The 13,666-nt window shown below is 55.4% G+C and overlaps 5 protein-coding genes across 5 annotated transcripts; 2 read left to right on the forward strand and 3 right to left on the reverse strand.

Annotated features, from left to right (window-relative positions):
• Positions 1–289: 289 nt before the first annotated feature.
• CONPUDRAFT_85131 (uncharacterized protein) lies at positions 290–1,615 on the reverse strand. The gene is made up of 4 exons (XM_007775706.1): positions 1,493–1,615; positions 952–1,422; positions 768–886; positions 290–695 (listed from the first exon to the last, which is right to left on the reverse strand). Exons 1-2 carry the CDS (start codon positions 1,515–1,517, stop codon positions 1,121–1,123), a joined length of 327 nt encoding a protein of 108 aa, XP_007773896.1. The 5' UTR covers positions 1,518–1,615; the 3' UTR covers positions 290–695; positions 768–886; positions 952–1,120.
• A 1,113-nt stretch (positions 1,616–2,728) lies between these two features.
• Positions 2,729–3,223, reverse strand: CONPUDRAFT_32133 (uncharacterized protein; the record flags this gene model as incomplete). Its single annotated transcript, XM_007775555.1, has 1 exon — positions 2,729–3,223. A coding segment is annotated over one exon (495 nt), but the record flags the coding sequence as incomplete, so codon positions are not given.
• Positions 3,224–7,454: 4,231 nt separating this feature from the next.
• On the reverse strand, positions 7,455–8,211 carry CONPUDRAFT_158676 (uncharacterized protein; the record flags this gene model as incomplete). The annotated part of the gene is made up of 3 exons (XM_007775707.1): positions 7,455–7,603; positions 7,658–7,810; positions 7,863–8,211. The coding sequence occupies 3 exons, from the start codon at positions 8,209–8,211 to the stop codon at positions 7,455–7,457; spliced, it is 651 nt and encodes a 216-aa protein (XP_007773897.1).
• A 490-nt stretch (positions 8,212–8,701) lies between these two features.
• On the forward strand, positions 8,702–10,253 carry CONPUDRAFT_169141 (uncharacterized protein; the record flags this gene model as incomplete). Its single annotated transcript, XM_007775708.1, has 1 exon — positions 8,702–10,253. The coding sequence occupies exon 1, from the start codon at positions 8,739–8,741 to the stop codon at positions 10,251–10,253; it is 1,515 nt and encodes a 504-aa protein (XP_007773898.1). The 5' UTR covers positions 8,702–8,738.
• A 2,516-nt stretch (positions 10,254–12,769) lies between these two features.
• CONPUDRAFT_131362 (3-hydroxyanthranilic acid dioxygenase) lies at positions 12,770–13,629 on the forward strand (the record flags this gene model as incomplete). The annotated part of the gene is made up of 4 exons (XM_007775709.1): positions 12,770–13,059; positions 13,132–13,234; positions 13,298–13,378; positions 13,445–13,629. The coding sequence occupies exons 1-4, from the start codon at positions 12,895–12,897 to the stop codon at positions 13,627–13,629; spliced, it is 534 nt and encodes a 177-aa protein (XP_007773899.1). The 5' UTR covers positions 12,770–12,894.
• Positions 13,630–13,666: the final 37 nt, after the last annotated feature.

Genomic DNA, 13,666 nt, shown 5'->3' on the forward strand with positions numbered 1-13,666 from the left:
ACATCGTCGTATCTCGTGCATAGAAATGCGCGATCGCACAGCATGACCCTGCTCGTGCTGTGCGTCGACGAGATCGTGTATACGGCACTGTTGCGCCGCTTCTACGCCTCATACAGCACGCCCACGTCGATGGCGCACATAGGCTCGTCGCCGACGCTGAACAGCCAGCCCGTGCGCGGGGGTGTGCACAGCTTTGTTGAGCTGAACCGGCCCGTGCGACACGCAGTAGGAGGCAGGCGGAGAGGAGGGCGAGGAGGGCGTCTGTGTGCTTTGTTTGGCGGAGCGATGTGGGAGTGTGAGGATGATTTAGGAGTGGAAGTTGAGGGCACTGAGGTAGGATGTGAGTGCGGAGGCGAGTGTGTAAGCCATGGTGGACACGGTGAATAAAGGCGAGGGTAGTACCAAGTACGGTACTTATGACGTCCAGAGAGCGTTCGAGGTCAGTTCAAGTTAGCTTTCAGGTTTTCAGACCCAAGCGACAATTGTTAAGGTTTACCAGGGGAAGCAAGGAACGTAGTCAAGATGCGGTTGTCCCGTGAGGGTCTGAGCAAAATGGCCCAACATTGCCCCGGGATTCGACAGGTACTCGCTGAACTTGGACGCGATCGAATCGAGCTCGGGGGGTGTTGTTTGGACTACCGTTGATTCGTGTCGACAAGGGGCGTACGGAAGGGGTCGGCGAAAACGTTGATTATCTGTACATTGGTGGATGGATGGGTGGACGTTATGCCGTGAGCTGAGAAGAAGAGGGAACGATCGTGGTGTACCTTGATATTCCAGCGCGGGTCGAGCTGTTGGGCGAGCGAGTCGCTCAAGCCGTTGAGGGTTAGCTCGCAGACATGACAATAACATCCGCATTCGTCTGCGTACATACATGCCATCTTTTCTAGTATCCCGCCATCGATCTCCATCAGCCTCCCTTCGCTCCTCTGTATAAGCAAGAACACTCACGAAGCGATAGCCCTGCACCAGGCCTCCCATTCACGTCCAACCTATTCCACGTCTACAACAGCCCCCGTAGTATCCCTTCGAATTCGCCTCTCGAAAGAACCGCACTGCCTCCCCGCCCACATACTTGCACCGCCACCCAGAAATTTGTGTCGAACGCTTTCTTCGCGCCCTACATGTACTGATCATTGTCAATGAGATTCTGGGCCTCGCCAATGTTCGTGTCCGCGCTATTGAACACCAAGTCCAGCCATCCGGATCTCCCTTTGATATACGCAAACACGGCGAAGCCCTGTGCACGCTGCGAGATGTCAAGCTGGAGGACGGAGAGATGCGAGGAGGGGTACGAGGAAGGGTACGATGATGAGAAGTGAGAGATGGCAGCGGGGTTTCGGAGCGTTTCAATCACGGTATCGCCTTTGGCGAAGAGGCACTCGGTCATAGCGAGGCCGAAGCTTAAGGAGGAGATGGTGACTGAAGAATTAATGGTTAGATGCGGGGCCATCATCGTGGATCGAGTGAAGTCATGTGAGGGCCCACTCACTGGGCAAGATCTCCGAGCCTGCCATTGTTGAGCTGGATGTATGTTGTTGAGCGCCGAAGGAAGCAGTAGGGGAACAGGGCAATATGATATCCGCCCCTTCTTAGACACATCTGCATGGAACATGTTGCGTGACTGACCTAGTAAATAGTTGCACACGGAACTGGTCCCGTCAACAGGCCCAGGTTCGCAAAACAACGTTAGCAGTGGCAATGTTCCTCGATGAGTTCTGCGGCATATAGCTTGTGTCATCCTAGTACTGGATTGTTATATTTTCGAGCGCTCAAGTGGTGCTGGACAGCAATATTCGCAACATGTGGGCTCAGGGGCTTTCTGTCCTGTTTTAGAGAGGATGAAGGGGAATCCAGGACTTTTGGTAACGGCGTAACGGCGCGGCCAATTGGTGACGGTGTGGTAACGGCGGGAGGGACGCGCGGCGGCTGGGCACTGCCACCAAAATCAACTCACGTGGTATGACGCGTCGCGATTCCAGCTAGTTAGAATGCCAATTTCATGTCTGTGCGAGCGCTATCGAGCGGGGAGTGAAATAGTGCATATGAACGAGGCTACTGCTATCTACGACAGGACGTGTGACACCGAGTCCGTGATGTGGGTGAGGTCGGGGAGAAGGTCGAGGTGGTCCTCTGGTGTGGCTGTATCAGGCACTGAGTCTGTGATCAACCCGAAGATGCCGAACTTGCTAAACCGAGGCTACCCCGGACCTCCCATCCGTCTGGGTGTGTGAGTCGAGCCGGACGAAGTCCAACCCAAACCCAGAGGGCAGGCGAAGCCGCGGAAGCGACGGCTCGCGAACCCACCCAAACCCACGGAAGGCCAGCCTGACCACGATCAATTCCCGAAGCGTCGAGATGCAGATGGTTGCCGAGTAGAGATAGAGGGAGTGTGCCCTGACGCGGGCGCGAGTAATTCGACATGGAGGGGGGCCAGAACGTCGAGGGAGCGCCAGTACCGGAGGAACGCGTCCGAAGACCAGCGGCCCATGGTTTTAACGACGTCGGGAGGAACCCCAGCCAGGAGAAGTTCTGTGGTGCCCCCAATGCGGAACGCGTGACCAGACGAGGACGAGAGGCCTGCCGCAGACCAGACAGAGTTACAGCGGGCGAGGAACTTACGTTTGGTAAGACACTCCCAGCGCGTGGTGGAGCCGTGGCGGAAAGAGAATAAAGGTACGTCGAGGGGAGGGCAGTTTGCGGTGAGGTGAAATTCAAGGGCCCTAACCGGATCCGAAAGGTCGGCCTGCCGACAGATGAAAATAGACTCGCCCTTGGTTTTGGCGACTTTAGTGAAAGGAAGGAATAGCTTTCGCGATTGGTTAGCGTTCAAGGGTGCGGAGAGGTGGGCATAGAGAGCTGTGTGACCCGAAAATGAGTCTTTCCATTGAGACAGAATTTCGCCGAGGCGACACTGCCCGTAAAACGCGACACAGGCGGCGGCGAGAACAACGGCATCGAAGGAAGACGATGCATCAAGGCTGGTGGCGAGGAGAAGAAGCATATCACGAGTCACAGGAGGGCGAAGCGCGCGACGAGAGGCAGAGGGAGTAGAATTTTCGACACCATGGAGGACTAGGTTGAGACGCGGGCCCCCAAGCCAGGCGAGGTTGTTGTAAGTATGCCATGCTTTGAGAGCGGACAAGTAGCCCCGAACTGTGGAGCCGGCGATGAGACCGATGCGGGATGCCGCAAACGCGCAAAGAAGGTATTCCGATGTAGGAATGCGGGCGTGGAGTGGAATCAGCTCCAAATCACAGAAGTCAAGAAAGGCCTCGACCCCGGCGGCGTACTTGGCGCGGGTGGAGCTAGCCCAGGCCGTGTCTAGAGCCCGCTGAACGCGCGAGAGCGCGAGGTTAGATATGGATAAGGACATGGGAAAGAGACGTAGACAGGTAGATAAGGAGCCTCACGCGAGTGTATAAGTAGCAGGGAAATGCATTCCAATCATCAATCAGGTAACTAGGGTTACAAAGGGTTTCAAGTACAATGGAATGGCAGGGGAGAATCCAAACCGCCGCCCCAGCTGAGAAAAACAGCCTCGAGAAGGGGCGTCCGCTAAGTTAGCAGCCGAAGGCACCCACTCAACAGAAACCCAAATGTTGAACTCGCGGAAGTTGGAGACGATGTGGCGCAGAACCGAATTTTGAGACGAGTTGCGAGAGCGGCCGGTGCGGAGGGCACCGACGACGCCTTGGTTGTCTGAGCGAAAGATAACATGGCAATCCCGAAAACCAGCCGTGATAAGAGCGCGAAGGCCGAGATCGATAGCGACCATCTCCGCCCAACCGATGTCCCGGTCAGCGGAGCGCCAGTTGCCAGCTAGAGACCAAGCCAACCACCGGTCGTCGCAGACGAAGCCGACACCGAAAGACGTGGAGGCGTCTACATAGATACTGTGGGATAGAGGTGGAGGCGGTGTGCGGATATCAGACCCACAGAACGAGAGGGAGAGTTGTCCGCGCCACCAGAGGATGTCGGCGAGAACGGACGGGGGGATAGAATGGTGAACAAAGATATCGTCATGAAAGCCGGCGCGGAGGCGGTAGAAAGAAGGCAGGCGGGAGCGGCCATCGGGGAGTGCGAGAGAGCAATGTTGAAGGCATCCGACAACCTTCTCGCATTCACGAAGTGAAACCGCCGAGCCAGGAGTCCAAGTGCTGATGCGAAGCAGGTACTTCGTCTTTTTTGCCTCCGGAATGCAGACGGTTTTGCGGGGGAGGTCCCAATCAAAACCGAGGTAACTGAAGAGAAAGGAGAAAGGAAGATGTTTGGCAGGCGCCCAAGGCCACCCCAATTCGCGAGCAACCGAAAAGATAAGGGATTCGTCATAGGAATAGGACCACGGCCCGGAGAAGGAGAAAATGATGGGGTACCGCCAAAACGTGAAGTCGTCGGACCATTTGAGGATATTGTTAACGCCGCGAGCACGGTAGATGCAGACAATGCCGTCAGCAGGGCGTCCGAACAGCCCCATGGAGCTAGTGCAGCCAAAGCAGCCGGTATGGTCGACATAGAAGAGAGGCACGCCGTCGACGTCCACGCGGACGCAGACGTACGGCTGATCTTCGGGCGCAATGGGTGAGCGGCGATGCGCCGCCTCGACGTCGTTGACAGACACCTGTGTTCCAGGGGGAGCATCAGCGACGAGGAGATAACAGTCAGCAAAAGAGCCCCAATCACATTTAAAGGAGGAACTATCGATGGCAGAATTAACAGAAGGGAAAACCGGGTTGTGACGAGGAAAAGAATGATCTTGCACGAGACGAAACTTGGAAGAGCCAGGCTTGGGAATAACTCCAAGCGGGCCGGTGCGAAAAGGACCCACGAGAGCCTCCAGCTGGTCACGCGTGAACGGACCAGAGTAGCGGCCCTCGCGAACCTCGGAATTAATGTAGTTGAGAATGAAGCCGGGCTGCTCGAGAGCAGAGCGATGATTTGGAGGAGCAAAAGTTTGAATGAGAGGGAACGAGACGCCGAGACGCCAGCCGTCGCGGAGACCAAAAGGAACATCAGCAAATTCGTGGAGGACGCCAGCGTCGTCCAGCGCGATCGCCCATTCCTGCCAGAGGAGGGGCGTCACCACCTTGAGGAGACCCGACTCAAGCGCAGGCTTGAGCCGAGTGAGACGCGCCGCAGCGAGAACACTTGTGGAGGAACTTGCAGGATTGACGAGTGCACCCCACGGCACCATTGAAGGCGAAGCAAACTGACTCGTTGGAAGAAGTCGTCCACTTGCCGTCGCGGAAGGTGAGGAACGCAGTGGAGGTGGTGCCACAGGCCCGGTTGCGGCAGCCGACGGTGCTGCAGAAGATGCAGCGTTGGTCGGGAGATGCAGCTGCACGGGTGGCACGCTGAGTGGAGGTGCGAGTGGTCGAGGAGGATGCGCGAAATGAGGAGGAGGCAGAGGACGAGGAGGCAGAGGCAGTCACCGCCCGAGAGGGCGGAACCTGCTGACGCGGTCCATCTGCCACGCCGTGACCAAGCGCGATCAGACGCGCTCCTGCCAGATGGATGGGTTGAAAGACTCGGATCCCGACGCAAAGTTGCGCCGGACCTCGATATCGTACTGGAGGAACACGGGCCAGCGACCCTCGGTATAGAGGTCGGGGTGCTCGCGGATCTTGCGACCGTGTTCAGCCCAGATGGCCGCCCAACGAGACGCATCGCCTGGATCCTGCTCCGGGAAGTGGGCGCGGATGATGCTGACAAGACGCGGGAAGGCGTGCATCCAGTCACCGACGGAGAGCGCCGACTCGCCGTCGAGGTCCCAAGAGGCAGGGAGGAGGGTCAGAACCCCGGAATCCGCGATAGTAGCTGTGCGGTCGGTGGACTGGCCGTTTTTGAGCCCACGGAGAGCGGCATTGGTAAGGGTAGTGAGGGGGATGTGCGTGACCCATCCCGCCTTGACCGCCTGAACGACCCGGGGAGGATCCGGGAGCGTGAGGCCGCTCAGCTGGGAGTCAGTCGTTGGCAGACGACGCGCACCAGCCGCAGGAGGCGCGGGGGCTGGAACAGGAGTGGGAACGGGAGCCACGGGGGCAGGAGCACCCGGCATGGCGGTGCGGTACACACCGGGAAGCGGCAGACCTGGGAGGGAAGGGATCAGCACCAGGCGGGAGCGAGCGTGCAGGGGGGGAAATGGAAACGAGGAGGGCCTGGAGGCCCGCCGAAGGAAGGAGAGGAAAGAGGTACTCACGGGCAGCGGGCGGGGGAAAGGGAGCCTGAGCAAAACCCGGGAGGTTGTCCCTACCCGCGACGTGATCGGCCAAGCGCTGGCGACCGTCGTCTGAGAGAGACTCCCAGAACGCGATCAGACCAGGCGAGAGGCCAGCCACGAGCGCGGGAGCCACTGGAGCCCGGGGCACGGAGGCCAGGGCCGGAAGGACCGCTGGCGCGAGTGCAGGGGAGCCCTCCCGCAGAATGCGAGTACCCGAGATGGAGGAGGCCGGAGCCGCAGAGGACTCCGGAGCGTGTTCAAACCGGACGCGGGGACGAGGCAGCGCGAAGGGGGCAGAGACGGAGGGCGGCGCGAAGGACAGGGCGTCCTCGGCCAAGTGAGAAGCCTCGGGCGCTGGAGCCCGATCGGGAGCCCGATCCTTGCCTTTGGAACGCTTCGGAGGAGGAGCCACCACCGAATCGGACTCGGATGGCATGCGTCTGCGGATGGAATTCGCCCCCAAGTGATCCAACCCCCCAAAACTTGGGGGAGGGGTCGGAGCACGGGCAGGAAAATCGTCGACCTCGTCCTCAGGCTCAATGAGGTCAGGAAGGTCCTCAGAGAGCAGGGTAGCCGGAAGAGCGTTGTCCACCGCCGCCATGATGGTGTCGTCATCGAGAAAATCAGCGGAGTCCAAGGCGGGGCTGGACTCCCCAGGCAAGACAAGCTCGTCGGCGGGCGAGGCAGAGGGAGCCGCCGCCGGCGAGGACCGACGGGTGGAACGAGGGCCCACCGAGCCCGACGCGCGAGACGGCGCAGCGGAGGAGAGAGTACGAGGAGGCATTGGTAGGAAAAAGCAGAGAGAATTCGAGCGAGCGAGCGAGCGGTGAGCTTGCAGAGAGCGAGAGATGGTGGCGGTTGAAGTCTAAGAGCAATCGCCACCTTGCTCTCTGCGCGCTCTGGCCAGAAAAGGCGCGCCGCTCGTCACGTGTGTTGACTTTCTCGGCTCACTCATGTACTTATCCGTTACCCCAGGCATTTCACCTGGGCGAAATAAAAATGGCGTTCTCTGCCCGTTCTAATCTTCGTCTCGTTCCCTCCTTTTCTCTCTTTTCCCCTCCTCATCCGTCTCTACTACGCCCCCACTAGACTCTCTATCTTTCATTCGACAACAACGCCTAGCGACACCATGAATTGGAGGATAGCATGAAGGACATGCACCTCATTCTGTATGTGACGGTATGTTTTTTCTCATTTATTCTAGCGGTCATATTTTCCTAATTCTATTTCTATGCTATCTTAGAACATTCTGTTTTGTCGTGCAAGGCTTCGGGGAGGTGCCGAGGTGATACCTTCGCTCTTTCTGAGTGACAAGCTTGCCTTCGTCGTTGAGAGCGAGTACAGGCCGGACGACGTAGTTGGGATGGTACTCCCAACCGCACTCTGCGAGGGATAGGTGGTCAGTGATTCGACAGGACAGGGGGAAAGGAAACGTACTTTCACAAGTGAAAGCAACCGACTTCGCAAACTGAACTCCGTGCTCGAAGGTGAAGGCAATCGCACGTCGGGGAACAAGCTGACGCAGCTCTGAATCCTTGGAGCAGTTATTGTTCTTGCACAGTCGCGTCGGCGGGTAGAGGTTTATATATGCTAACGATTTGGTTTTAGACTGGCAGTCCGAGTTGTAACCCTAATGACGTACCTAGACCAATTTTCCATCCGCGACTGTGCTCAATAGTAAACACCATGCCGTGGAGGCGCTCGCGGGCGCATAACATATGCCATATTTGATACTTGAGAACGTCCCAGAGAGCGTGGATGACTGGCCGACGAATGCGAAGGGTGTCTGAAAGCCAGCGAGCATGAACCAGGGGGAGAATGGGAGGTGGGGCGCTAGTGTTGCGCTTAGCCTGTTGCACGGCCGCAGCGTCGTCGCGCCATTCGCAGCAGCGGTCAACAAAGGCCTGAACGTTGTCGTAAGTGAGGCGAGATTGAGCCAGTATAGTGTTGGTGGTGAAGGCGTGGGCGACAGCGGTGATCTCAATAGACATGTTGATAAGGAGGAATAATGCAGTAGACGCGGAGAGATATACAGATTAATTATCTAAGAGGCGTGGTCTACTTGTGGTCTACGGGTGTTTGACGCGCGACGCGCAGCCGTCACGAGTAGTTGACATTCCATATCGTAGTGGTTTGGTGCCGACACCGTGCCGACACGCGATCGGCAGTCGCCGTCACCGCCACCAAAACTCCTCAGATCACCTGCAATCTGGTTTTAGATACACCCTCAGCCCTATGTTCACGTGGCTGTGCCACTAATTTTCCCACTGCGAGGATAGCTGACGAGGCGCTGACGTCTGGTCAAGACTCAACGCACGCTTGCTCAACGCTCAACGTCAACGTCAACACAATTTAAAGCAGCGGCTGACCTTAATAAACAGGCTGAAGGTATGTCTTACTTCATAGAACTTTGATATCTACTCCATTATGGCAGATAGCAGAATACAAACACTTGGAATACATTGCGTATCAGAGGGCAACGCTGATTCAGATATCGCGCACCACAAACTAGTAGCAAATGAATACTAATTTACCACTCGAAATCCTCGCCGTCGTCTTCGAGGAGTACTCAGTGCTCGTACACGAAGACGGAAGACCCTGGCAGCTACACATCTGCGACAAAGTCTGCCTGCAGAACTGGATCTGCGTCACCCACGTCTGTCGGCAGTGGCGCGCGGCTGCTCTCGGATGCTCAGTGCTCTGGTGTCGTCCCCCGCTTGTATCTCATCAGTGGACGAAGGAGTTTCTCTCGCGTTCCACAAACTCCCCTCTCATCATGTCAGCACACCTGATCACTGATCACTTGTTCATGCAGCCTGTCACAGAGACCCTCTATCGCTCGCTCGTGCAGCCTGTCACAGAAAACCTCTATCGCACCCGAGAGCTGGTCGTCGAGACGACGGCCGGTCCGCTGGGAGAAATACTCGTTGATTTACATCGTCAATCTCTATGCCAAAAGTCGCTGCCCCTCGAGGCGCTCAGCCTCATCCGTGTCGAAGCAGGTGGCTGGGGCCAAGACCATCTCTCACCGGATATCCGGCTCTGCAGCGTCCGTGGCCTTACACGCCTGCATCTAAGCAACACAACCCACGGACTTCCTCCAGATTTCCTAGATGAAATGCAGAGCCTGCAGGAGCTGTCGCTCGTTCACACCATCTGGTGCTTACAAGAAGGCCAGAGAAACGCCCGCATCCGTCTCCCGCGGCTGCGCCGCCTACACCTCACGGAAAATCTTACTGCCTGCCGGGATTATGTGGCGACTCTAGAGCTCTCAGGTCCTCTGGACTACATTGGCATAGAGGATGACTACTCTCATCTTTCCCCACATGAGCTTGTGTCTTTCGCCAAAAACATCTTTAGCACTCGTCATGTGATTGGTCAAGGTGGCGGGGTAGAACTTCCAACGACGCTTGATGGATACGTTGCAGCTCTCAGCATAACGCTCAGTCGTTCATACATTCATCAGGTCCAGTTCCATTTCGAAGCATGTCAGTCGGATGCCATGGACGATTTACTATTCCGCGCACTTTTCGAGAGAGCCATTTCGCGAACACACAAAGCGTCAACTGAATCTGTCAATTTGACTGCACTGTCAGAACCTTACGCGGGTTTATATACCAGTGGCATCCTCGACTTGCGCATAAGCCAGTTCATGCCGTCTATGATCACCTTGTTCTCTCTCAATTCCATTGTCTGCTTATACATCGTCGACAAAGCACATGACACTGCAGCATCGGATTTCAAGGCCGTATTCAAGCTGATGCCGTGCCTGCGCACGCTAGCCGTGTCTCACATCCAACCCCACTCTCTCGCTCGACCATTAGCTCCGTACCAGGGACACAACGGCGCGTTTGAGATCCCCGTTCCCCAGCTTCGAGAGCTTACGATTGATTGTGTTGATTTCTCGGCCGAGAAGGACCATGCACAGAGCGGCTTATCTCTCGCGGAATGTCTTTCCGCCCGTTCGGCCCGTGGATCGCCACTCGATAAGCTGTTGCTTATCCCCTGTACTGAGACAGGAGATGGTAGATAAGACACACGAGAACTTAGAATAGTCTAGCTAGATGTCAATCTTGCCGTTATCTCTGGCTAAAAAGGTGATGCCGCCCAGCGTAAGTTTTCGAAGCTTTGGAACGGAAATGTTGAGTGACTCGTCCTGCTCTTGATATGGAGTCAAAGACTGGACGAGGTCAGGGAGGTGGATGGAACACCCAGAGAAAGATTGCAGGTTTGGCACGACCTCGAATGCGTCAGCGATGTCGTTTATCCCCGTCACACGACGCGATTGGTCTTTGATGAACGTAACTGTCCGTTTTCTTAACCGCGTCGACTGTCATCGGTTGCCTGGTAGTCCTGATAGACTATGCCTGATGGCATGCGTGTTCGGGTTTGGGGTGCTCACAGTACGCACCGAGGTCCATGATAATGGTGCTTATCATTTCGTGGCGCTGTGTCGTGTTTGATGGCGTCCGCAAACGTGAACCTGACTACGGATATGTTACTCGCTTGGATTACTAGGCCATGATGCGAGTTGGCGATATATATCACCAAAACTTGGCTCACTGTTTCTTAGAACATCCGTCTACATCGCTTACTTATCCTCAGCAAGGACTATAGATGTCGCTCTTAAGAAGATATCCGCGTTGCAGCTTCGGAAACTTCGGATAAATATGGATCCACATGATGCTAATTAGCGCTTGAACTTTGTTTTGCGTCCCCGCAATGTCGTCGCATGACACGGAACTCATGTGTACGCCCATATATAGGCTATTACCGCAGCCTTGGCGAGCGATATACCAACAGAATGCATATAACGAAGCTATCAGATGAGCTCAGTTCCCCAGGGGAGCGGCTTGATACATTCGCACTGCCCAAACTTTACCAGAACAAATGCAACCTTCATTTATTTGGGAGATCTACGTTATGTTCATCGGACACACGACGGATGACAACTAAGATAACTGTCACTTAATCGGATCGAGGATCTCGGGTAAGTATATGTTTCCGCAGTCTATCGCATATCCACATAGATACGAGGCTAGCTAGCGGCCAAAGCCCTTTCATGAAATAAGATCACTGCGATCCCATGTACATGGATATCCGAGGCACAAGGACATATTCTCTCATCCAAACGCTCATAGAAGCGGCGGTAGCGCCACACATACCGCGGCTGAATCATTTTCGCTGAAATGGGGAGCACCACCTTACACCATCACCGACCTTGGCAGTGGTGTCTTTGATCCTCTCCGCTTTAGTATTTTCAGCGAGCTATAAATTTATTAAAACTGTAAATTTTTTGCGTACCCTCAAGCTCGGTACGCTCACTACATATGATATTGTGCGCCTGCCGGACTTACGACAGTATCTTTACGCCACGCCGAGATCACCGAATGTTGATTACCGGGCTTCAAACGCCTACTTTTATTCATCGCAGCCGTTTTCGGGCCGTGTACCTTTTTTCGTTCTCGGAGCTTCTGCTCTTATATATCTTGTGTCAGTGTCATTGAAAATTGGCCAGTCTCGGGCGTCAGAGACCCGTATGCATGCTGCTTCTTTGCATCCCTCGTTCCTGCTTATGTTTATACAGCACGAGCTGGCCGCACTAAAGTCATCTACTCGTTCTGCTGCCCATGTATCCTTTGTTACACCTAACCACACAAGACGTCGGTTCATTCTACCTTCATCCGATTTCAACGCTCCTCCCTCTCGGCGGGTTACCAAATAGGTTTGTATCTTATGCCACGCGCTCGCTCTATGCGGGATACAGACTCTCCAAATTTTCATTTGCGGCCCTGTGGCGCTAAATGCGCGTTTTTGGACCATGCTTTGATGAGACCCTGAAGATCTAACGGCATGACACCACCAGATGTAGCAGAACGTGTGTCACCCTCAATGCATGTTGGATGCTCCCTTCTTATCTCTGAAAAGACCGTTGTAGAGCTCATCAGCACGCTCCTTCCACAGCGCAAACAACCGCCCTTGCTTCTTTGAACACACCTTCTTTTTAGTTTGTTCTCCAGATTTACAGACCACGTAGGAAATGGTGGGGTAAACGGCAAAGGGTATCCAAATGACAAGTAACACTATCACTGAGGCAACTATATACCTGTTTTACGTCCTCGATTTTCTACGATTTTGACGTTATTTTTACTGCATGCAAACTGCATGTCTCTCTTTTTAATAGCTCGCAGACCTGTATAGACGTGGAACTAGGTCCCGCGTCACCGCTTGGTCTATGGAACATGAGGGGTGCGGGCGACCGTAAAAGTACGGCGATTAAATTCCATCATGCTCACCGACTACAGCCTGAAGAGCTTCTTCTCTGCGTTCCGTCAATTCACGTTTTCTCGTACGTTGACACGTGTGTCGACATTGACGCCCACACATCTGTGGCAGGCGCTCGCTGACACGGCGCCTGTGATGTTGCTATGGTGTGATCTGATGTGGCGCTTGGCTGACGCACCGCTTTGCAATCCCGGAGGTTCGGATCGACTCGCCGAACGGCATAAGACCCGAGAAATAGCCCCTGTGTAGTCAATCGCTCACTCAGAGGACCCACACTTATCTTCTCCAAAGGCTCGTCCGACATCGGCATCCACCTTTGCCCACGACATCGCTGTCCTATCATCTTCAACCTCCAACGCTGCTGACCTTACGAGCTATCCCAGCCAACTATGCCTCTCGCACCACCGATCAACATTCCGAAATGGCTCGAGCAGAACATCCACCTGCTCAAGCCGCCCGTGGGCAACTACTGCCTCTACCGCGAGAAGGACTTTACCGTCATGGCTGTCGGTGGGCCGAACGAGAGGAACGACTACCATGTCAACGAGACTGAGGTGCGCTCTTGTTCTCGTCACATTGGTGACGCGATGCGACTTTAGGATTGCTTACCGCGTGGCTGGTTGTAGGAGTGGTTTTACCAGTACAAGGGCGACATGCTCCTACGCGTTGTGGACGGCGAGGAGTTCAAGGATATTCAGATAAAGGAAGGGGATATGTTTTTGCTTCCTGGTACGTCGTGTCTTCCGCATTGAAGTTCTCTAGCTGGAACAGCACGATGAACATGGCGCGTAGGTAACACGCCGCACAATCCCGTCCGGTTCGCAGACACGATCGGGATCGTCATCGAGCGCGTCCGCCACGAGAAAGCCATCGGTGCGCGCTTTTTCGTTCTATTTCCCGCCGCTATCCTGGTGGACTAACCCTGGTAAACGCATGCAGACACGTTGCAGTGGTACTGCCGCGAGCCGGGGCACGCACAGCCCAAGATCATTCACAAGGAGAGCTTCCACTGCACCGACCTTGGCACGCAGCTCAAGCCCGTCATCCAGCGCTGGCAGCAGAGCGAGGACCTCAGGGTGTGCAAGGGCGCGGACGGCTGTGGTGCGGTTGCACTGCCGAAGTGATCCTGCTTGGTGAGCGCCGCTGCGGAAGAGGGAATGA

Source organism: Coniophora puteana (genome assembly GCF_000271625.1).
Source record: "Coniophora puteana RWD-64-598 SS2 unplaced genomic scaffold CONPUscaffold_15, whole genome shotgun sequence".
NCBI classification, from domain to species: Eukaryota; Fungi; Basidiomycota; class Agaricomycetes; order Boletales; family Coniophoraceae; genus Coniophora; species Coniophora puteana.

Excerpts from the sequence above, each read along its gene's own strand:
- CONPUDRAFT_85131 (XM_007775706.1), bottom strand. The coding sequence starts at position 1,517 with ATGGCAGGCTCGGAGATCTTGCCCA. Across the intron at positions 1,423-1,492 it reads AGGCTCGGAGATCTTGCCCA|TCACCATCTCCTCCTTAAGC; the intron begins GTGAGTGGGCCC and ends TTAATTCTTCAG.